The sequence below is a fragment of the Pollachius pollachius genome (genome assembly GCF_949987615.1).
Source record: "Pollachius pollachius genome assembly, chromosome: 6".
Classification (NCBI taxonomy): domain Eukaryota; kingdom Metazoa; phylum Chordata; class Actinopteri; order Gadiformes; family Gadidae; genus Pollachius; species Pollachius pollachius.
Window position 1 is genome coordinate 19,617,914 of NC_136939.1, and position 24,972 is coordinate 19,642,885.

General features: G+C 47.5%; 1 protein-coding gene across 1 annotated transcript; it reads right to left on the reverse strand.

The window, feature by feature from the left end:
- Window positions 1–5,915: 5,915 nt before the first annotated feature.
- LOC307077201 (uncharacterized protein) lies at window positions 5,916–24,166 on the reverse strand. Its single transcript, XM_079738533.1, has 7 exons — window positions 23,914–24,166; window positions 19,599–19,746; window positions 18,164–18,275; window positions 16,947–16,985; window positions 16,820–16,861; window positions 12,069–12,408; window positions 5,916–7,098 (listed from the first exon to the last, which is right to left on the reverse strand). The coding sequence occupies exons 1-7, from the start codon at window positions 24,098–24,100 to the stop codon at window positions 6,869–6,871; spliced, it is 1,098 nt and encodes a 365-aa protein (XP_079594659.1). The 5' UTR covers window positions 24,101–24,166; the 3' UTR covers window positions 5,916–6,868.
- Between the last annotated feature and the right edge of the window lie 806 nt (window positions 24,167–24,972).

Genomic DNA, 24,972 nt, shown 5'->3' on the forward strand with positions numbered 1-24,972 from the left:
CCATTAACACATCCTTCATGCATGACAGGGGCTAACTGTATCTGTGTCTCAGTTTAAAATGTATTTTAAATATTTAAGTGCAAACACAAGGAAGGCCTTCCAGAGAAAGCTGTCCGAGCTGACAAAACAAACGGGGGAAAAAAACAAAAGAAAACAAATGGGAAGCAGTGATTGTCTACAGGGAAGCCGAGGGGAGGGGAGAGACACAGAGACGCTCTTGTTTTTGCGTGTTTTTGTGTGCATCTTTGTGTTTGTGCGTGTGTCTATGTGTCTGTGGGTGTGTTTGCGTTTGTGCATTTTGTGTGTGTGTGTGTGTGTGTGTGTGTGTGTGTTGGGGGGGGGGCTAGTGTGTATGAGAGTATGTCTTTGGGGAGGTATGTGTCTGTGTGTTTGGCTGAGAATGTGTGTTGCCTGTGTGTGTGTGTGTGTGTGTGTATGTGTGTGTGTGTGTGTGAATGTGTGTGTGTGTGTGTGTGTGTGTGTGTGTGTGTGTGTGTTGTGGTGTGTATGTTTGTTTGTGCATGCGGATGAGGGGCGGGGTACATGTATATCTGTATAGGGGGCTGACCATGCGTGTGTGTGTGTCCCTCGTGTTTGTGTCGGTGTGTCTGTCTTTGTGTTTGTGCATTTGTGTGTGTGTGTGTGCATGCGTGTATGTTTGTGCGTGTGTGTGTGTGTGTATGTTTGTGCGTGCGTGTCTGTGCGTGCGTGTGTGCGTGCATGCGTGTTTGGGAGGGTCTCCTCTTGACACTTCATTCCCCTCCCGTAATGTGGAGCCAGTGCAGGAGGCTGGCCCTCTGGCTGCCTGTCAGCCAGAGGGCCACCAGGAGCTACCCCGCTCACCCAGCACAGGCGAGACCACACATACCTCACTGTGGTGGACAGGGTTTCCTCCGCGTTTCCATCGCTAGATCCTAACCTTACAAACACCAAACACTAAACCTCAATCTAATATTCCCGTACCTAATATATACACATATATATATGTATCTATCCCTTAACATAACCCTAACCCGGGACCTTTCTTCCATCATTGAAATAAAGTTACTATACTTAAACGTAACCCTATCTAACTTGAAGGTAGGGCAGGAAAGTGGAGGAAAAAGACAGAATTAAGACAACCAACCGAAAAAAATCCCACCGCTCCCTTCAGGCCTCCCTCCAAAGACATTGCCCCAAAACACATGACTAGCCTTGCTGGCTTTTGCAATAGGTCTGGCTTGCCTTGTGGGAACCCTCAGTCATGCGTAACGAGTGCAAGGGCAGAGTGTAAACAGGTAGCCGGGTAGGTAGGTGGGTAGACAGACAGGTAGGACATCCATTCATTTCATTGGGGCTCATGGGCTTATTACAAGAGGATATCAACAAATATTGGCAAAGTATTCTTCTTAAATAAATTGCCTAACCTAGCATTTATATTGAACTGAGCCATCTCTAAGCTAATAACAAAACTGGATCATCACTAACCTCATCTGGATACAGCTCAATGCTACTGCAGAACCTCTTGGGGGAGAAGCACTGAAGCAGGGAACCAGGACGGCAGGGGCGGGGTCAAGCCTTGATTAGCGTGTTGTTTTGGTTATACAGAGATATTTCCCGTCTTGATGAAGCTTTCAGGATTTAGTAGGTCTTACAGTAGCCAGTCTAGTCAGGGTTTATTTTACTTCACAGACTATTTTTAAGTACTGTTTACTACGTTTGGACAAGTTTGTGTTTGCCAATTATGCGCATAATTATGAAGCCCCGCCTTTCCATGACCCTACATGATTGGTCAAAACAAATATGAAGCAAAACAATAGATTTAAAGGGCTCATGTCACACCACCAGGTGTGGTTGTGATTAGCTGGTACAAGCTGTTTGGCAGCTTGTACCAGCTAATCACACCTGCACCTGGTGGCATGACATGAGCCCTTTAAGTCATAATAAAAATTGGAGCCAAATTTCTCTAACCTTTTACCTAAACTCAACCATTTCTAACCAAAAAGTAAATCACCTCTAACCTCATACATACACTTAACCACTCCTGAGAATTGTAATAACTGTAAATAAAGCCTTACCTAGAATACATCAACACAAGGGATGATTCAAACTGAAGGAACTTGGGGTCATTTTGTACCAATATTGGTGAAACAGCAGTGAACCGTAGGGATCTTTGACGTGTCCTAAACATCTCTCTGAAAATTACTCCAAAGTTCCCGGTCTAAGAATAATCTGCGTGAATCAAGGGATTCAAAATAAATAAATAATGCTGGTCACACGCAGGGTCACATGGTCCGAGCGACTCATGATATGATGACGCACAAAAACAGAAAACCAACCTCCAAATACAAAAAGCTGATCCACACTGTGACTGGAGGTCCACCATTTTGACAGGACGCTGAATGGTTAATACTCTGGACAAGCAGCGTTCTTTCCCTGGAACGACACCGGAATACAGATTTTAAACGTGGCAAGACCTTCACTCGTGTTTGGGTCCACCCTTGACCACTTAACCACTTGTTCTGTGGCAGCCATGCTCCATGTATGTCATCCACATAACGTGGTGCTAAGCAATGTTAGATGAAGTGTGTTTTCATGTATGGGTCACTGTATCTGGTGTATGCTTGGATCTGTGACACTGTATGTGGGTGTTTTTTTAGGTTTAAGGATGTGTGCTTTATGCTTGTGCATGTGTTTGTGTCAGTTTGTGTGTGTCTGTATGTGTGCGCATGTATAAAAGTGTTGCATGTGTTGTATGTATGCATTCATGTATGAAAGTATGCATGTGTGTGTGTGTGTGTGTGTGTGTGTGTGTGTGTGTGTGTGTGTGTTTAGGCCTGCGTATGTGTGTGTGTGTGAGTCTGTTTTGTGTGTGTGTGTGTGTGTGTGTGTGTGTGTGCGTGTGGTTGTGTGTTTGTGTGTGTGCGGGCCTGCATATGGGTGTGAGTCTGTTTTGTGTGTGTCTGTGTGTGTGTGTGTGTGTGTGTGTGTGTGTGTGTGTGTGTGTGTGTTTACTGCGGCCCCTCAGCCAGATGAATCATGCAGGAGAGACACAGCAGGCTGCCGCCCCCCCCGCCTGGGGGTGAAGCCCCCCGCTCACTCCCCATCGCACGACCCCCCATGGCTCCACACATCCACCTCCTCCACCTCCTCCTCCTCCACCTCCTTCACCTCCTCCACCTCCTCCACCTCCTTCACCTCCTCCACCTCCTCCTCCTCCTCCTCCTCCACCTCCTCCTCCTCCACCTCCTTCACCTCCTCCACCTCCTCCTCCTCCTCCTCCTCCTCCACCTCCTCCTCCTCCACCTCCTGCACCTTATTCTCTCATCCACCTCCTGCACCTTATTCTCTCCTCCAACTCCTCCACCTCCTCCACCTCCACCTTATTCTCTCATCCACCTCCTCCACCTCTTTCACCACCCTCTACGACTCCTTCCCTCATACACCTCCTAAACTCCTCCACCTCCACTCATCCGCTCTTTTACTCCTCCCCCCCTCCACCCCCCCTATACCTCCACTCCTTGCCATCCCCCATGCCACTGGGGAGGTGGAGGTGGGTGGAGGTAGTGGAAGAGGGGAGAGCGAGGAGGTTTTTGGGTAGGGTGGAGCTGGTGGATAAGGCGGCGGCGGCGGTGGTGAAAATGTCACGGTGGAAATGAGGCGGTGGAGGTATTTGAGGGGGTGAAGTATGATGGAGTCAGTGGTGATGAGGGTGGAGGAGAGGGGTGTGGAGGGGGTGCAGAGAGTGGATTGGAAAAGGGTGGAGACGTTGGTAGTGATGGTGGCAGTGATGAGGGGGAAGGTGGGGTGGGGTGGAGGCGGTGAAGCAGGGTGGAGAGTGGAGTCGTAGCATGGAGGGTGGAGGGGGCCTATGGTAGCGTAGCGGAACGCCTCGTATGCTCCAGTGTTCCTCCCTCCCTTCGGCATTCTTCATTTTTTTCTTCTCTCTCTCTCTCCTCTCTCTCTCTCTCTCTCTCCTCTCTCTCTCTCTCCCTCTCTCTCCCTCGCTCTCTCGCTCTCTCTCTTCTTCTCCTTTCCTCCCCTACCCTCCGGTGGCTGTCGAAAGACCGACGGGAGACAGGAGAAAGGAATGAAAAGGAAAGAGAGAGGGAGAGGGAAAGAAGAAAAACTACCATCCATCTCCCCCGTAATGAAAAACAACAGCCATTTTTAAATAAAAAATAACAAGGTGGAATCTCTGAACCAAAGGCCCGGACAGCCATGCAGAGTAGGAGTTGGAGGAGGTGGAGGAGGTGGAAGAGGAGGAGGAGGAGGAGGAGGAGGAGGAGGAGGAGGGAGATGGAAGAGGAGGAGGAGGAGGAGGAGGAGGCGGAGGCGGAGATGGAAGAGGAGGAGGAGGAGGAGGAGGAGGAGGACGAGGAGGAGGAGGGGAGGCAGGAGCCAGATGAAGAGGAGAAGGGGGAGGTAGAGGAGGTAGAAGAGTAGAAGAGGAAAACGAGAAGTGGTGGTGGTGGGGAGATTGGGCGTGGGGGGGGGGGGGCTCCATAGTGAGGGTATCTAATATTTGCCTAGTAACTGCCAGGAGATGTCTCTGGGCATCAGAGAACAGTCGGAGCCATTGTTGAGGCCCGTCTGGACGCCGGCACCAGCTCGCAGCAGAGGGCACAAGCGTACGCCTGTACAAGACGGTAGCAACCATTAAAACATTCTTCGCCATTATGTGTACGACTCTGAGACAATGTCTTTTGTTGTTGCTGACATGCTGACATGGACCGTATTAACCTGGAGGCCATCCTGGTTCTAAATGCTGGCTAGGCTGCTTGACCATTCAACTATTTTTTTGTTGGGACTGTGTTACTTTGTGGGACATTGTTCATTTGTGGGCACTGTGTAAATTTATGGGGACTGTTAATTTGTGGGAAATGGTTACTTTGTGGGGACTGTGTTACTTTGTGGGGACTGTGTTACTTTGTTGGACATATTTACTTTGTGGGTACTGTGTTAATTTGTGGGGACTGTGTTACTTTGTGGGACATTGTTCATTTGTGGGGACTGTGTGGCTTTGTGGGACAATGTTACTTTTTGAGGACTGTAATACTTTGTGGGGACTGTTACTTTATGGGGACTGTATTACTTTATGTGGACTGTGTTACTTTATGGTAACTTTGTTTTCTTTGTGAGGACTTTGCAAATTTGTGGGGCCTTTTTCTGTGAAGACTTTGTTACTTTTGGGGACTGTGTAACCTTGTAGGAACTATATTACTTTGAGGGGAAATTTGTAACTTTGGGGGGACTTGGACACCTTGTGGGGACTGTTACTCTGTTTGTACCTTGTTATTTTGTGGAGAATGTGTTACTTTGTGGAGAATTTGTTACTCTGTGTTTGCCATGTTACTTAGTGGAGAATGTTTTACTTTATGGAGAATGTGTTACTTTATGGAGAAAGTGTAACACTTTGGGGACTGTGTTGCTCTGTGAAAAGAAGAGGAAGATGAGCCCCAGCTCCACCTGTTTAGCATTGGATTAAACCATAAAACTATGTCATTACATTGGAAAAATTCATACACAAACAATACACTGTACACAATGGATAAGGAGGTATACTTGTTTAAACTTAGTGGGCTGTGTGGCATCATAATCATGTTTAGATCATTCTTCATGATGTTACCATGTGTTTTAATGACGTTTATAGCGCTGTTTATAGCCCCACACAATTAGGTTCTCTCCATTTGAAGACATTATGTATGTCTCATGTTCAAACACAAAAGTGAGCTAAGGCTATTAACTATGAAAAATTTAAGAAATGACCTTTCAGTTTTATGCGACAATTAATCATTTCACTACCAGACCTTGGAGATACAAAGGGTGAGAAAGATAGAGAGAGATGTAGATAATGAACTTAATATCTTACATGAACCAAGATCCAAATATTTTCCCACACACATAAAAACACAGACCAACTCAAGTAAGGCTATATGATTTTATTGCTGTTCTTTTTTCTTTTTTTTTGATTGCACCGTACAGTTCTGTCACACCCCAGACACAACATGTCCCTCAATAACAATTGGGAGCAAAGTCTTTTACATCCCATAATAAAAAATATATAAAAAGTTTTTTTCCCCTACACATACCTCTCCAAAAAAAGTGAAGCCATACACATGTAGGGTAAAGTTACAATGCTGTGGGCGATGAAGGTACTAGCAGAAGCACAACACAGAGTGGAGGGGAACGGAACGTTTTGGCACAAAATGGCTGACCGTGGAGGAAGCGGATGCGGACTGAACAATTTGAACGTTTGTCATTGGTCCAGGCGGCAGAGTACAATGCACACTGTACAGGTAAACAAGCCATTCCCCGACACGAGGAAGATGAGGATGATGATGTAGACGCAGGACCTCCTGTGCATGTTGAATGCATCTTTTGTTCTTTCGGTTGTTCAGTTAGGCATATCAGACTCAATTCAAATAATAAAAAAAAAAACCTAACCTGATAGTCTCTCCCATAAAGGATAGAAATAACACATGACAGGTAACCGTGAGCGTGGATGGCCCTGTGAATTGTAGACACAAACACGTCGTCGTGACCAGTGGAAACACGTCAAAACCCTCAAAATGCAAATGTACAAAAAAAACACAGAGAAGATACAGTCTATCAATAACCTGGTCATTTCTGTCCCACAAAAGAAACATTACAGTATTTTACAGTACTGTGCTGTCCAAAGCAACACAATATGATCAACAAAACAAAAGAATTACATTCAAGCATAATCACACTTTCCTTGCAGTGATTTAGCTGGGAACCACAATTCCCAGCAGCCACCAGTGCAGAACCCCATACGCACACATACACAGCCGGCGCTATGGTAACGGGTACGGCCCCATGCCGAGTGTCAAGAGTGTCCAGAGTGGCACGCTGGCGAGTGGCGTGATTACCTCACTGTCGATGACTTCATCAGTCGTAAGTGGCTGGGTTTGGAGGGGAGGGGGGGCTTTGGGGTGCGGGCAGCGGCCGCCTGGCCCGGGGCCGACGGACCCTCCGCGTTAAAGGTCTTCATCAGCTGGGCCACACGGCCACGCCCACCACACGGTGCCGCCGCCGAGACGGAGCCAATCGCCGAGACAGAGCCAATCGCTTGGGCGTTGTCCATCAGTTCGTTATCTGGAGAGAGAGAGAGAGAGAGAGAGAGAGAGAAAGGGGGAGAAAGGGGGAGATGGGGGAGAGAGAGAGAAAGTCACTATTAATGTTGACCTTCAAAACAAGGCCAACGATCAACTCTGGTTAAAAGACGTCAAATATTTCTCTAGACACATTCATGAAAAGTCTGCCCCCTGACCATCCGGGGCGTTTTTCTCCTCACTTCTTCCCGTCTGTCTCTCTACCCCATACTGGACCTGACCCGGTAGAATCCTGCAGAACCGAGGTCCCCTGAAGTGCAGTGGGGGGTGAGCTGTGAGTTCAGAGCGTGCCTTCCAAGCTAAAGCGCGGTGGTGATTATCTGTGGCCCATGACCAGCGAGATGGGCTGCGAGATGGATGATGAAGCCCCTAAGGAGAGACGGGTATCTAACAGATACGAGTGTGGTAAACCGCCCTGGCACAGTCAGCAGTATCCTTATTTGTTCATAATGAAAATATTTCACGTCTCAGTATTTTTCCACTAAGCCCTGGGTTAACCTCAGCAAAGTGCATTTCGGTTCATATCAGGACACCGATGGAGGACGCGTTATATCTGTAGTTTCATGTAAATGACCGGTTAATACTTTTGTGATAAAATGTTTGCATTGCAACATCCCCTGTGTGTGATTGAGTAAGAGGATGAATTGAGGGTGGAGGGTGAGGAGGTTCGTTTTTAAGGAGAGGGATTAGAGGAAAAGGGGGTGAGGAGAGAGGTGATGAGGTGTGAGGAGAGGGGGGAGACAAAGGGTGAGGGGGAGAGAGGAGGGGTGAGGAGGGGCAGAAAGGGGTGAGGAGGGGGAGGGAGGGGAGGCAGACTCAGAAACCAGAAGGCTTGAGGAGACACATATTTTTAGTCCTCCCCTGAGGGCACAAGTATAACGCACACATGCGTGCACACGTACGCGCACAAACACTCAACAAACACACACACACACACACAGGCACACTCAACAAACACTATTGCTAACACACATCCACCCAGTCAATGTATGCAGAGGCATACACCCAGTTTCTGCTGAATTTCAGAAGACACATAGATTCACACATTTCATTCAGCTCCACATATGCACTCACTCACACACTCACACACACACACACACACACACACACACACACACACACACACACACACACACACACACACACACACACACCACACACACACACACACACACACACACACACACATTCTCTCTCACCAAGACCTTCTGCTCATGGATTCCTGCATGTAGCCACCTCAGACTAACCAAACAGCACAGGACCCACACATACACACACACCTGTGGGCTGGGCATCCATAAAGCCTGATAGAGCGAGAGAGAGAGAGAGAGAGAGAGAGAGAGAGAGAGGCCTCAGGTAGCCTGCAAGGTTCCCATCTTGTTTATAGTTGTTTACTCTTTTACTAGCCCACCCGCCTGCCACCTTCCTCCTTCTATCCCCTCCTCTCCCCTTTCCCCAAAACCTTCCTCCACCTCCTCTTCCTCTCCATCATCTCCCCAAGCCCTCCTAATGCTCTTCCTCACATCCCTCTCCCCCTGGCTTTCATCCTCTTCCTCCACCCGTCCTCTTCCATTTCCTCTTCGACCTCTCCCTGCTACGTCCCTTTCCTCCCCCTCCCCCCCACCACCACCTTCTCTTCCTCCTCTCCCCCCCTCCCCCCCACACACACACCACGTTCCTTCTCATCCTCCCCCTCTCCCCCCCCCCCAGGTCTTCCTGCGGCCCCTGACCCGTGGTTCCTGTGTTAATGTGCTCTAGCCGCGCTGCGTGGGCTAGCCTCTGATTGTCTCGTTGTGTTGTGCCGTCGTCACGGAAACCTTGGATAGGCTCCAGCAATTGAGGCGGACACATATGTGAGCACGCACTGGGCACACACACACACACACACACACACACACACAAACACACGCGCACACACACAGGGGTGTGATTGCACACGGATACACACACTCATGCACATTCACACACATACACACACACTCACACATAGACCCTAGGCGTCATACGCGCGCACACACATAATCATGGCCAGAGAGTTTTTGGAGCTCAGCGACTTGGTGATGGTCTGAGTGGAATGCTTGATATCGAGAGAGAGAGAGAGAGAGAGAGAGAGAGAGAGAGAGAGAGAGAGAGAGAGAGAGAGAGAGAGAGAGAGAGAGAGAGAGAGCGAGAGAGAGAGAATGACGTCAATAGAAGTGGGATTGGGATACAACGGATAAACTAGAGAAAATAAGGATGTTTTTTTTTCCTTCAGATTCGTTAATATGCGAAAAGTCTGTGGAGTAAAAGTGAACACTCGATAGTTTGCTAAGTTTAACTTGTGCTGACTAAGCCGTTGTATTGGACCTCGGGCGAGATCAAACCCACACGCCTTCCACTAAAAGGTCAGGTATTTGCACGCAGCCGACGCAACCGAACCAGCGTCACGTCTTCGCTGCGCTAACGCGTCAATCAATACGGAGCAGGCGGGTCGAGACGGTGGTGCTCGCCAGAAACGCAGCGCTTGCCCACGCTATGTCGCCCGTGTTCATACATGTACGATGCAAAGAGAGAGAGAGATAACACTGAGCTGCAGATTTAAAAAACACGTCTCAATTTAACTGTCTTTCTCATTCTCTCAATCCAACTCAAGGAAAATAAAGATTGGCATTATAGTTTATGTGCAATATAATATACTCTGTGAAATATAAAATACTATTCTCTCTCTGTCTGCCTGTCTTTCTCTCTCTTTTAAATACCTTTCTCACTCTCTTTCTGTCTCTCTCTCTCTCAAGACCTTGTCTTCTCCAGCAGGGAGGGAGAGAAGGGTGGTGGTGGTGGTGTCGTGGTGTGTGTGGCGGTATGGTGGTGGTGGTGGTGGTGGTGGTGGCCGTGCTGGGGAGGGGGGGAGGGGGGTGGACGGGGCTAGCAGGGATGGGGGGAGGGGGGAGACGGAAGGGAGGAGGTGGGGGGGGTGGACAGAAGTGGGCCAGAGGGCAGAATTCCGGAGCAGCAGCCCGGCTGTGCTGTGAAGGACAGTGAGGAGGAGGAGGAGGAGGAGGAGGGGGGGAGGAAGAGGGGGAGGAGAAGGGGGAGGAAGTGCCCCCCCCCCCTGTCACTTATCGGCTGCGGCCGAGCGTCGCCCAGGGCCAGAGTGGGGAAGGGGAGCTGGAATGTGTCCTTCCCTCTGAAGGTGAAGTGAGGGAGAGAGAAAAGTAGAGGGGAGAGGAAGAGAGAGCCTGTGCACACACACACACACACACACACACGGATCACACTCACGCCTGCACGCACACACTGGGCCGCACACACACACACAAACACACACACACACTCAGAAAGACCACCAACCACACAGGCTTGGTTGCACACACAGACACACTAATGCCCACATACACACGCACAAACAAGCGCAGGTGTACACATATAAGCACATCATTACACACACACAGACACACACAACATACAAAAAACGAACGAGTCCAGACCCATACAAGTATGATAGTTCACTCACAAACACACACACACACACACACACACACACACACACACACAACCAAAAGCCCATACACAGATCCATGATAACATAGGCAGCTGCTTTAGACTCATATAAATGCATGCCCAAACATGCATGCATCCACCGTCCACATACACACACACACACACACACACACACACACAAACACAAGCACACAAATTAATTTACAAGCACACACAAAATGCTCTCTTATAGGACTACAAAAAGTGTACGTTTATATATGTGATTTTTTTTTATTGTGTTTTTTCTGATGTGCTTATTCCAACCAAAACAAAAAGTATTCAGTGCACATTATGAGGCATAAAAGCATTTGACCACGGCCGGCCGGTAATGATATTGTAATCCCTCAGTCTACATCAGCATCTTAGACCTTTGATGACTTATATGTTATTTTCCAGCAGGGGGCGAAAGAGTTACTGCAAAATCACTCTCCACCAGCAGATGGTGCTTATGTAGCCCTGTTTAATGTTTTGGTTTTTCTTTATAAGTGGGTCACCGTCATCCCAAGTTGACTGTGTGAACTACTTTACAGAGTCTGAGGACCACCGCGCGGTCACGCGGCTGGGGAGACCGGATCCTCGCTCTTCCTGGGAGCACACTGAGAACACTCCTAGATTATTAAAGCGGCCGGGTTAAAATATTAGTGCAGAATAACCAGGAAACTTTCAAAGGACAACAAAATGGGCTCTAATTTAACCATTTTCCTCATCAGAATTATTTTCAAGTAATATCAACTCAGGGGAGAGGGAGCTTTGTGCATTTCCGTAGGTAATTTTTTCTTGAATTTCCTAAGAGAAAACACGCTTCAAACATGTAGTGCTCACGTTATACAGGCCAGACAACAAGCAGATGTGCAGCAGCGAAGCAGAACGGGGCTTGGACAGGGAGGTTTCAGCTGGGTTCAGCCTGGTTCTGGCTAGCGGACCGGGGGCTCAGAGGCCAGGTTACGTGGTCCCTGGTTCGGTTCTCAGGGAGTCTGACTGCCGTGTGAACCACCTGCCGACGCACCGTACCACTCGGACCCCTATGCTACGTTACAAAAGCCGTTCCCCCTGGATGTCAGTCTGACCTAGTTACAGAACCACAGCGGCCGATCCCCCGGTACCGTGTTCAGGTGGGGCTTGAGGGTACCACCAGAACCTCCAGGTCTCACCTGATCCAGGGGTGGTCGGGGATATGGGACACACCTGGATGTGCTCCATGTATGGAGTTCTCATTCAATCCAGTAGTTTGTAGTAACAGTAATAATGCATTTTTGATGCTGAACGTTTTGAACGTATCTAATATAGCCGAGTCCCTGAGCTTTAGAGAATTTCTGTGAGGTTTTGAAGATTTGTGAGAGTTTCTGAGCATATTTGAATGTTTTTGACTGTTTTCCAAGGGTTTTTCGAGTTCAAAGGTCAATTCAAGCGGGGGAGCGGGTTCGCACCACGTACCTTCTCTGCGGCCGGTCTCCTGCGTCGGCGTGGCCCTCTGGGGCTTCAGTAGTTGGTAGCAGGCCCTCGGCGCGGCGGTGGGGACCGGCAGCTCTTCGGCGGCGGCGACGGCGGCGGCCAGATACGCGGGCGTCGGCGTCTGCGTTGGCGTCGGGGGGTCCGGGTCGGCCTGTGTGGTGCCCGAGGTGACTTTGGCCCTGCCGGTCCTGGCTGCGCCCAGGGCGGCGAGCATGGAGGCCGGACGCACGGTGATGACGCCGGTCCTCGTGGCGGGATGGAAGACTGTCGTCCCCGGAGGGGGTGGGCTGTCGCCGGGGGCGCCGCCTGGATTCAACTCAGGCTGGAGGGAGAGGGAGAGGGGGAGAGAGGGAGAAGTGTTAAGGGCTGCTTCACCTACAGGGAAATATAGTTTCCTCCTGCTTCGTTCTGTGAATATTATAACGGCACGACGAGCACAGGAAAGCGGGGTGACTCTTTCAAAAAGTATTTGCAGCATGTGTTCAGGGGAAATAATGACTTGGACAAAGAGCCACTTCACTATTGCCTCCACTTTATTCCAGATCCCTGAAAATCAGCCATTCACTCTCTCCCTGTCTCTCTTTTTCTTCTCTCCAAGTCTCAGTCTGCCATGCTGTCGCCCTCCTTCCAAGTCAAATTAAGAACCCTGCCGTGTCTGTGGCTACAGGCATGGCTTCATCTGCAAGAGCTAGACCACAACCAGACCAGACCAGACCAGACCAGAGCTAGACCACAACCAGACCAGACCAGACCAGACCAGAGCTAAACCACAACCAGACCAGACCAGACCAGACCAGAGCTAGACCACAACCAGACCAGACCAGACCAGACCAGACCAGACCAGAGCTAAACCACAACCAGACCAGACCAGACCAGACCAGAGCTAAACCACAACCAGACCAGACCAGACCAGAGCTAGACCACAATCAGACCAGACCAGACAAGACCAGAGCTAGACCACAACCAGACCAGACCGGACAAGACCAGAGCTAGATCACAACCAGACCAGACCAGACCAGACCAGACCAGACCAGAGCTAAACCACAATCAGACCAGACCAGACTAGACCAGAGCTAGACCACAACCAGACCAGACCAGACAAGACCAGAGCTAAACCACAACCAAACCAGACCAGACTAGACCAGAGCTAGACCACAACCAGACCAGACCAGACAAGACCAGAGCTAAACCACAACCAGACCAGACCAGACTAGACCAGAGCTAGACCACAACCAGACCAGACCAGACAAGACCAGAGCTAGACCACAACCAGACTAGACCAGAGCTAGACCACAACCAGACCAGACCAGACTAGACCAGAGCTAGACCACAACCAGACCAGACCAGACAAGACCAGAGCTAAACCACAACCAGACCAGACCAGACTAGACCAGAGCTAAACCACAACCAGACCAGACCAGACAAGACCAGAGCTGGACCACAACCAGACCAGACCAGACAAGGCCAGAGCTAAACCACAACCAGACCAGACCAGACCAGACTAGACCAGAGCTAGACCACAACCAGACCAGACCAGACAAGACCAGAGCTAGACCACAACCAGACCAGACCAGACCAGAGCTAAACCACAACCAGACCAGACCACACTAGACCAGAGCTAAACCACAACCAGACCAGACCAGACAAGACCAGAGCTAGACCACAACCAGACCAGACCAGACCAGACCAGAGCTAAACCACAACCAGACCAGACCAGACAAGACCAGAGCTAGACCACAACCAGACCAGACCAGACCAGACCTGAGACAGACCATAACCAGACCAGACAGGACCAGACCACAGCCAGACCTGACGAGACCAGCCCAGACCAGACCTGAGACAGACCATAACCAGACCAGACAGGACCAGACCACAGCCAGACCTGACGAAACCAGACAGGATCAGACAGGACGAGACCAGACCAGACCAGACAGGACCAGACCACAACCAGACTAGTCTAGACAGGACCAGACCAAAACCAGACTAGTCTAGACAGGACCAGACCAGACAGGACCAGACCAAAACCAGACTAGACCAGACAGGACCAGAACAGAGCTAGACCAGACCAGACCTGACAAGAGCAGACCTAAGCTAGACCACAAACAGACCAGACCAGACAGGACCAGACCAGACCAGTCAGGACCAGACAGGACCATACAGGACCGAAACTAGACCAGACCAGACCAGAAATAGATCCGACACGACCAGACCACAACCATACAAGACAAGACAAGACCAGACAGGACCAGATCACAACCAGACCAGACCAGACCAGACAGGACCAGACCAGACAGGACCAGACCAGACAGGAGCAGACCAGACAGGACCAGGCCAGACCACAACCAGACCAGACAGCAGACAGGACCAGAACAGACAAGAAACAGACCAGACAGGACCCGACTATACCGGACAGGACCAGATCAGAAAAAGACGGGAATCAGCAGATAGACCGGGGCAGAACCAAAACCAGACCAGACTATCTCCCATTCTCAGAGACCCTGGCCCTAGGAGAGCCTGAGTGCAGCCTGACAGCCGGTCCCACCAGAGAGAGAGGAGGGGAGGGGAGGGAGGCCTCAAGCAGGGACCTGAGACCCAGGGCATGGGTGGATATAAGCTGGGTCAGGCCTGTCGAAGAGACAGCCCTGTGTTGATGTCAGATGGAGATATAGAAGCCGAAGGGAGAAGGAAAATGCAATAGAGCAGAGATGTTGGCCCAAACCCCTCCGAGAATACATCCTGAGGGTTTGGACCTCCATCCTCATCCATCTGCGACTGATGCACAAGCTCTGACTCTCTCTCCCAGATTCACATTGCGTCATTGGCACGAGCCATATCTTATCATATTGTAATATTGTGCGCTGGAAAAACGAAGCATGGTCTAGGAAATACAGTTGATCTTGTAAGAGCAGACCCCATGTTTGGTGTGGTGGTAGGTAAGGTGATATTCATTTGTTTGTAAGCATTCATGTCTTAAAGCTGCAGTAGGCAAAATCAGAGAGTTATGAAAGAGCAAAGAATAGCGAAAGATATTAACGATTTTTAAACTTTTTTTTTTAACTCTCCTCCCTCTGTGCTGCCCCCCCTCCCTACGTTTCCCCTCATTCCACACACCTGTTATTGAGTGTAAATGGATTCATCAAACAATCACATAAAAGATGTCCTGATTGGATCAGAATGAGCTGGGAGCGGCCTAAATCATAATTGTCTCAAACAGAGGCGGGCGCAGTCAAATCAAAAAGATATTCTAACAGCGCATTTCACTGGCCTCCCATTCACGAGGCCATTCCGAACCAATTACACTCAGATTACTGTAGAGAGTAGAGAAACCACAATAACCTATATAACCAGGAATTTCATTTAAGTTGAAGGCGGACATTGGAAAAAAAAAGTCTGTAGAAAGTAAATTGACTGGTCATATTGGATAACTTTTGGGGGATTTATGTTACTTTGGACCTTTCCTTTAACGGAGTATTTTGAGTTGAATCTTGGTTGTTGTTATATTCTATCCTCTCTATCTTTCTCTGTCTCCCTTCTTCTGTCTCTCTGGATATACGTCTCTCTGCCTCTGGCTCTCTCTCTCTCTCTCTCTCCTTCTATCTATTCTCTCTATGTCTCTCTCTCTCTCTCTCTCTCTGCCGTGTTTTACGCTAACATGAGACCATCTGTTCGTTTCCTCAACACCTCGCCTCAAAAAACTCCAACCCCAGGGAGCTGTAGTTGTGATTTGGGTTTCCATGGCAACAAGGGACTGTAATGGTGATCTCGGTTCCAATGACAACATGATGCTGTGGTGGTGCTAAATATTCTCATGGTGAAAAAGGTGCTTTAGTGATGATAAAGGTCCCCATGGCAACAGGGGGCTGTAGCGTGATGTGGGTCCCCTTGGCAATCCAGGACTGAAGTAGTAATATTTGTTCCTATGGTAACCTGGGACTTTGGTGGTGGGGAATGTTCCAGTATGATCATGGGACTGTGGTGGTGCTGAACTTTCCCATGGTTACAGAGGGTTGGATGCGAAGAGAGCTGAGTTTAGCTGCTCCCAAGAGATATTAATCTGGGCATGAGCCAGAACTCAGATGGAGAGAGAGAGAGAGAGAGAGAGAGAGAGAGAGAGAGAGAGAGAGAGAGAGAGAGAGAGAGAGAGAGAGAGAGACAGACAATCTAGAGGGATTCTGAGAGTGACGGGACAGTTGGTCGTAACCACAATTTCCTGTTGGTCAGAGTTTGGCAGTCATGAGGAACACATAGAACCACTATAGGCACACTAGAGACACCCTGGGTTACTGGACTAGATAAGAAAATATGAAGATATTCCTGGAACTGAGTATTCAAAATGTTCTCGGTCAGTAAACATGCTTCATTTATTCATTGAGCATCTTCCTATTGAATATGATCAAAGACATGCATCCATGTTGTACACAACAAGCATTGTTTTCATGGAGTTTATGTGTAAATCTGGCTGGCGAGACTTAAAACAAGATACTGTCAGCCATTATTTGAACTCCCTCCCCATCACAGCATGACCAACAACAACAACAGGTGTGCTTAGCTCACATATATTCATTCTCGAGATTATAAAAGACATTTATATTCAAATCTACTCTGATTTCAGTAAGTGTATTATTCATTAGCTTTTATATCAGCAACTTCAAACAGAAAACTCAAACCAAAAGAGGTCCCATGATTTTTATTTCCAATCAATTAAACAACACTAAATAACAAATAGGACGTACCTTTTCTACTGCTGAAGGTGACACACGTTCGCTCAGTGACACCTGTGGGTTAAAAAAAGACATTACACAAGGAACTGCGGGCCAAATTACTGCATCGGTTACCCTGAAAACAGTTACAGCAACTCACCTGTAGAGGGGGCAAGGCGCTCACTTCCTTAGAGCATTCCTGTAGAGAGAGACAGTTCCACGTCAGGCCACAGAGTAATACGCCTTAGAATGACTTCATACATAACACAGCTGGCACTCATTAAACCCCATACATTTTTAAGGTATATGTAAGGACGTTCTTTGTTTGTCGCGTAACGTACATTGAGATGTGATTGAGATAGTGTCAAAAAAGCAGATTGAAAACACATACCTCAGGTACAAACTATAATCAAAAGTATAAATCATGAGTTTTTTATCGAATGGACAAACTAAGGAAACTACTGCATGCCATTAATAAATCCAACACAAACCTTTTTTTTTAAGTGGTTCTCCTTCATGACATTAACACTGCTGGTTACCATGACAACACAGAAAATCTCTGCTTAACAGCAAGCATGGAAGCGTCCAGAGCATCCAAACACCACATCAAAACAACACACAGCCCACACGGCATTAACTACATGACAAAACAACCCATCACAAAAACACATGACATTAACGCACCAGATAGACATATCAGCACACCACATTTAACACACCATGACACAACCACATAATGACCTTGCTCTAATTCCTCCCCGGATACAATCATAGCTTTGTGATGGATTTAGAAACGTATTGAAGTCCTATGAAAAGCACAGTGTAACAGAGAGAATGAGAGGACAGACTGTATGCAGGCACCACCCTGTCTATAGGCTGTTCCTTAAGCTCCTCTGTTTCTTGCATGTAAAGGGAATCCCAGAGAAGGCTCACAATGAGGCAGCTGAGAGGGTGTGCTTGTGTGCTGGTGTATGGTTGTGTGTGTGTGTGTGTGTGTGTGTGTGTGTGTGTGTGTGTGTGTGTGTGTGTGTGTGTGTGTGTGTGTGTGTGTGTGTGTGTGTGTGTGTGTGTGTGTGTGTGTGTGTGTGATTGATACGGGCGTGCTTTAGAAAAGAGACGTTTGGGATTTGGATAGAATGGGTTAGTAACAAGACACCACACACGTGTGTGTGTGTGTGTGTGTGTGTGTGTGTCAGTCAGACAAACAGACAGACACACATACACACACACATACACACACACACACACACACAGAATACGCATACACACAGACGAACCCACACACAATCACTAACAAACTCAAACTCAAACACACACAGACACACACACACACACACACACACACACAGACACACACACACACACACACACACACACCGTGGCGCTGGGCGTTGCTGTGTGTTGTGCTTTAGGAGGCAGGTTCTCCTTCGTCGCTGGCTCTGTCATACTCCTCTGGACAAGGTTGCTCTTCAGACCGGCACCTGATTGGCTGAAACACAGACAGAATGTATCCAATGAGAAGTATTTTTTAACGCTCCACTCCAACCATCCCAAAATGGATTAAGCGTACTGTAGAACGAACATGCTCCCGCTACTCTGCTGTGGTTAAGGGAAAGTTGCTCATGCAGGACATGGGTTTTGAATAGCCACTCCATTAGGGTGATATGCTGTTAATGTCATCGGCCTCAGTTGTGACTACTAATCACAACTACTACTGTGAAATACTACTCAATCCCTACTAAATCACTATCACCAAATACCTACTACTAAATCTCTACTACTAAATACTACAAATCACTACGACTAAATCAGTTCTATTAAAACATAACTAGTAAATCACTAATGCAAAATACTTCAAATAAATACTAATGCTAAATGCTAACAAATCAATAATACTGAATCCCTACTACTTAATAATAATACTTAATACTTCCAATTACTTAATGACTACTACTAAATCAAAACTACTAAATCAATAAAAAAAAGAATTATACAAAAATCACAAAATTTCTACTACTAAATTACTACTACAAAATACCTACTTCTAAAGCAATAATTATAACACAAATCAAATGCTAGATCATAGGAAATCAGTTCAGCGCAGGCTAGTACATGTTGTACTGCATCACGCTGTGTAGATGAACTATCCTGGAATTTGAAAAAGATCTGGAGGAGATGATGCTTTAAGAGGACATGGCTGTTTTTATAAGAGAGAGACATAAATAGATCTGCACTAACACTGCGTGTTATGCAATGGTACAAAGTGTCTGACTCATCCAGTTTCTGAAGTTCATCGTAAAAATTATGAACATTACGATTAATAGGCACTAAATACCTCAAATGAGTGCTCAACATTCATGACAATTAACTCTTAACTCTTAACTACATTTTTCTTCACTCATCTACTCAGCAAAGCAAAAAAACGTTACATATTTCTTTGTAATATCCGAATGAATAGGAACACATTTGAGAACATTGACTGCTCTCTCTATTGTCCAACCAACCCTTAATAATCCCATCCCACCGCTCCTATCATGCCTCAGTCCCACCCTGCTATCCATCTATTGTCAATCAAATCCTTAATTATCCAGTCACAAGCCTCTTACGTTTTTGTCCCTCATATCCAGCTTTATCTCTCAAATATACAACAGGGAAATGTCTTTAATAGATCCCCAATGCACACATCTCTGAGCAAGATCCCCCTAGCACACAACCTGTTCCTTAATGACATATATAGCAATTCACTCTCACGGAAGTCTGCTTAATGCCTAGCTACAAAAACAGGAACAGGAAGGACTACATGGCTCTATACCTGGCACTATTGTGAAGCACTGGAACTTTCTTCTCTCCAAGCCCTGAGCAGATGATCTTGGAGGTCTTGAACTCGTCCACCTCACCGATGACGATGACCGCAATGTCGCCATCGCGACCCAACTGCCACGTCACACTCTTAGTATTGGCTGAAAGAGAGAGGGAAGGAGAGACTCTTAGAGATCTAGTGGTTGACTTGGGGGGAGAGGACAGAGAGAGACAGACTCTTAAGTGTCTAACGGTTGACTGGAGGAAATAGGACAGAGAGAGGACAGAGAGAGGGGGGGGGGAGAGAGAGAGACAACAGAGAGAAACAGACCCTTAAACATCTAATTGTTGACTGGAGGAGACAGGACCGACTCTTAAGTTGCTTGAACACTCTCAGAAAAAATGACTCAACTTCAGAATATCGGCCAAAGTTGGGCAATGCAAATATTCCCCACCAAGCCATAATCAACCAGGTGGTTGGGTTTAGAAGCTCTTAGTCAGCTCTAAGAGCTTCTGAACCCAAGACTATTAGAGGAAAGATGTGGAAAGTACCTTGAGAGAGGAATACTATAAAGATAAAAGTATTTTCAAAGAATCTCGCACTGCAAGATCTTATAACACCAACAGGATGTCACATTTGCAGTTCCCATACAGCAGAATCCTGGGAAACATAACTGTAAACATTACTCAGTGAAGCGGTGATTCAGAATGTAAACCACAGAGTGGAGGTGGATGTTGAGCGGTTGTCTTGGCAACTCTTGCTAATACTGTCAATGTTCTCGTCTGAACATGCGAGAACCCACGCACTCTCTCTCTCTCTCTCTCCTCCCCCCTCCCCCCCCCCTCCAGTACACAGCCCTTGTCAATCTCTCCCCCTCTTACACATCCAGATAGTCTCTCTCTCGATTGCTCTCTCCCTGACCCCCTACTATGGACAGCCACCTCAGATGGCCCCAACACCCCTCATTCGTGGCATGTGAAGTCACCGCCGCTCTCTTTGAAGGCAGCACATGGAACTCCATTCAAATCAGGCTTTTGCATTGTGCGGTAGGCATTTCATAGGCTCATAAACAGAGACGCGTGTCGTCACAACCAACAAGTTTTGCTAACCTGCTTGTCAATAACATTCCAGCAGGGCAGCTTTGGCCGGTACAGATTAGTCAGAACAAATGGAATAAATCCGACGGCCCACCACCTGACTTCAGGAACCCAGGCAGAACTTTACACACTTATCTGGTGGTTTTTCAAACAATGTTTCAGAAATGAATGGGTTTGGTATTAGGTTGTTTAGCAGATGGTTTGGTCAAAAATGACTCTGAGTGATTTGATTTGGATACACGTCATGCATGAGCAGGTAGGTAGGGGTTGGGTGTATCCTTTTTGTTACCATAAAAAAGATCCATTCATTGCTTCTTGACTGCTAAAGAGTGAACACCAATGAGTGAACCAGGGTATTCTAGTGACTACCCTGGGTTCCCTGGTATCCTGGTTGAGTTAAAGTATGAGGTTGAGGATGCTAACGTTTAGGTTTAAGGGGGTTACGTTTAGGGCTTAGGCTGAAGATAGTTACGTTTGCTGTGTTGACAGCCTTCTTAGGTTCTTCACTACCAAGATGAACTCAGTCATATGACTTTCTTCAAACAGGAAGTGATGTCACTTCCAGTAACCCTTTCACAAAAAGAGATTATATATGCCACGTTTACCGGAACAGCCCTCAAGTTGTCTATCCTGAAAGGGTTTGGTCGAAACAGATTTGCACGCACAGACACAAAACTGAACACACATCATGTAATTATTAACAAGTATCCTATTGAACCCTATTGTTATTCGAATGTCATAATTTGGGGGTTAGCATAGGTTTGTATTCCTTATGCAGCCAAAATGAAATTGGATCTGATGGTGCCATACAGTCTCTGTGCGACTGTTTTTGTTTTGTTTTCTGCATGCTGAACTTTATCCCATTTACTATTTTGTTTTGATGATCTCATAATGCCATCACTTTTTCCTTTGTATCTCTGCTGTGGGACAGAAGGGAGGGAGGGGATGTGTATGATTGATTGATGTATTGTGTACTGTATTGTCTAATACAGAAAAATAGCAAAACCTAAAAAGATTAATTGAAAAAATAGTCACACACCCTTCAGCTAGGCTACACAGCCAAACTAACGCTCTCGGAAACCATTTTGAGCAGGATGTAGCAGACCTCTTGTATTAACCAAAGAATTTCCCAGATTTGTTAATATGACTTTTTAGGAAACAATAACTAAAAAATGATTACCAATACTTCCTGAGACCCAAATGGAACATCTTCATATCTTTAATAAAATTAATTTTGGGGTTTAGTTTAATAATTTCAAAATCCTGCAAGTGTAACTTGCAAACTAAGCTATCGGGAGCTAATCAAACTCTCTCTTTGTTTTTCAAACACGTTAGTTTCCTGTGTGACTTCCTGTCTAACCCCCAGTTAATTGTTTCAAGAAATAGGCCTTGACTGACTTCCTGTTTGACATGGAAGCTGTAGACTCCTCCACTTCCTCTTAACACGGTTGTTGCAGGCACAACAAACCCACAGACCATCTGATCTTAGCCTTCGGGTGTGTGTGTGTGTGTGTGTGTGTGTGTGTGTGTGTGTGTGTGTGTGTGTGTGTGTGTGTGTGTGTGTGTGTGTGTGTGTGTGTGTGTGTGTGTGTGTGTGTGTGTATGTGTGGTGTGTGTATGCGTATGCATGATATAGCAAGGGACCCAGGGCAGCTGTCTAAGTCATTACAACACACACAAAGAATACTCTCTCTCTCTCTATCTCTCTCTCTCTCTCTCTCTCTCTCTCTCTCCCTGAACACCAGTTCATGACACTGTAACTGCCTTGTTAATAGTATAGAACACAGTCTTCTTACGTAAACAAGCTGCTATCCACACAGTCAGGATCCCATGCCATTCCAATGACCCACAAAATAGTAAAACTTGTTAAGAATAATAATAACCAACAACTGTGAGGAACTGTTGTTCCTCTGTAACATAGAGCTACAACCAACAGAATGGAAACACGGCTCACATTCTTACAGATGGAAGCATGTGTTTCAGTGTGCACCCATAAAAGGACACTCACACCAACCCTAACCCCAGCACCAAGAGAATGTAGACCGACCAGATTGCCCAGAATTCTTCAAACCAGTTCCTTGAGAGACAGAGATAGAGAGACAGAGATAGAGAGACAGAGAGAGGAAGCTAAGGCAATTGCGCTTGGTGTTTTTTTCTTGTGTATTCCGGTAAAACGTAAGCGGGGTCATTCTCTCGCCCCTAATCTGACAGGTATGTGTACCACGATACACACGGTGCTCTCCTTTCATTGGCTATCTCCTGGGACAGATTGTCTCTGACTTGACCCCCACTAGTTGATCTGCTATCTGTTGTTTTTCTCCCCTCTCGGAGGCCGCCATTGTGCCCTGCTGTATCTCTGCTCCTCTAAGCTTCAGGGTTAAAGCTTCCTGCAAATCCACTGGAAGACAACGCTCACAACAGCCCTGCAGGCACAACACACACACACACACACACACACACAAACACACACACACACACACACTCAAACTAACTTGTTTTGTTTATGCTACAAGAACTGTTTGCCAGTGATTCCAAGTAAAAAACTCAATGATCAGCTTCTCAGTCCATACTATGGTGAGCAAATGATTTGATTGTTTTAAATAAAGATTGTTTTAACAAGCAAGTGTCGGTACTTCAAACCCCCGGTGCTTACATTACAGGACCCATTTCCACTTAACAGGGCCAGCTCAGCGCTCATGTAAACACTGAAACCAGGCTAGCAGAGTTCTGTTCCCCCTCCCCAGCTGTTGAGGTGACAGTAAACACACACTGACATACACACACTACACAGTGGACATCTGAGAGCACAGAACACACACACATGGACACACAAACACACACACACGGACAGATGGACACACGCATACCATCACAATCAGACACCGGCATGCACACACACAAACTCACACACAGAAAAGAAGACCCACACAGAACACACACACACACACACACACACACACAGAACTACACACAAAACCCACAGAGAACACACACACATGCCTTACAGTAGAGTTACAGCCCTTTACCGAAACGCTCCCAGCCATTTATCAACCACATCAGACATCTTGCCAACATCTAGAGAGATTTTGCGGGGGGACGCTTCCCCTCTGAAGACGCCCGCACGATCACAGCACTGCGATGGAAACTCCTCAGGTTACCACGGTTACAAAGAAGCCACAAACCAAAAGTGTACTGAACAGTTTTCGGGGGTGAGGTGGGTGTTTCCCTACCTCTCTTTGGTCTGATCCTCAGGGGTTCGCCGGGTCCTCCGTCTCTCTCCACCCTCTCCTCCCGCTCCTTCCAGCGCCTCACCTGCTCCTGCCTCATCTTCAGGAACAGGGTCTTCTTCTGGTCCTCGCTCAACGCGTCCAGCACGTCGGGGTCGATGTACATGTCCTTCAGGATCTGCTGCAGCATGGTAGCGCTGGGACGCCGTTCCCCGGGCTACCGGGACCAAATAGAGAGTGTGTGTGTGTGGGGGGGGGGGGGGGATTGGTGGTCCCGGAAGAGAGGGATGAGGGGCTCCTCGTGGGGGGGGGGGGGGGGGGGGGGGGGGGGGGGGGGGGGTGATGGCGTGGGTCGGGCGGACGGTCCGGGTGGGCTCCCAGTTCTTCCTCGGGTTGAACACAGACCCGGATATCTTACGAGACGGGCTGTCTTCCTGGTGATGGATCGCGTGTGACACATGCACTCAAACAGATACGCATAGTGGCACACACACACACACACACACACACACACACAAACGCACAATCACACTCAAAGTCTTATTTCCTGTATTTGGTCCTCGTACATTTGCTGCTTCCACGACAAAATGTTCACTTTCCTTGGAGTTTGGAAGCCATTACACCCTGCAAGAAAACACAAAAACAGAGGCAAGCTGAGTCCAAGATAGTAATTACAACGTTTAAGACGTCGTTCCTTCACACATAAAAGACCTCACACAGTTCTTCCCACTACAAATCGCTGTTCTTTTCAAAACGTTTTTGTTTAGGAATCCTACCTTCTTTGTTCCCTCAGGAAGAGAGCAAGTTCAACACTGGAGATAAAGAGCGATACGGAGAGATAGAGATTGAAGAGAGAGAGGGAAAGAGCAGAGAGAGTAGGAGTTTAGACAGAAGTAAAGAAATAAGTGCAGGGAGAGAGGGAGAGAGAGAGAGAGAGAGAGAAAGAGAGAGAGAGAAAGAGAGAGAGAGAGAGCGTGTGTGTAGAGAGAGCCTGGCTCCGAATGGGAGGAGATTCCGAGGGAATGGACTGATTCTGTCATCTCAGCCCTCCTCCCCTCAACA

Excerpts from the sequence above, each read along its gene's own strand:
- LOC307077201 (XM_079738533.1), bottom strand. The coding sequence starts at position 24,100 with ATGCTGCAGCAGATCCTGAAGGACATGTACATCGACCCCGACGTGCTG. Across the intron at positions 18,276-19,598 it reads GTGCTTCACAATAGTGCCAG|CCAATCAGGTGCCGGTCTGA; the intron begins GTATAGAGCCAT and ends TCTGTGTTTCAG. Across the intron at positions 16,862-16,946 it reads GCGCCTTGCCCCCTCTACAG|GTGTCACTGAGCGAACGTGT; the intron begins GTGAGTTGCTGT and ends TTTAACCCACAG.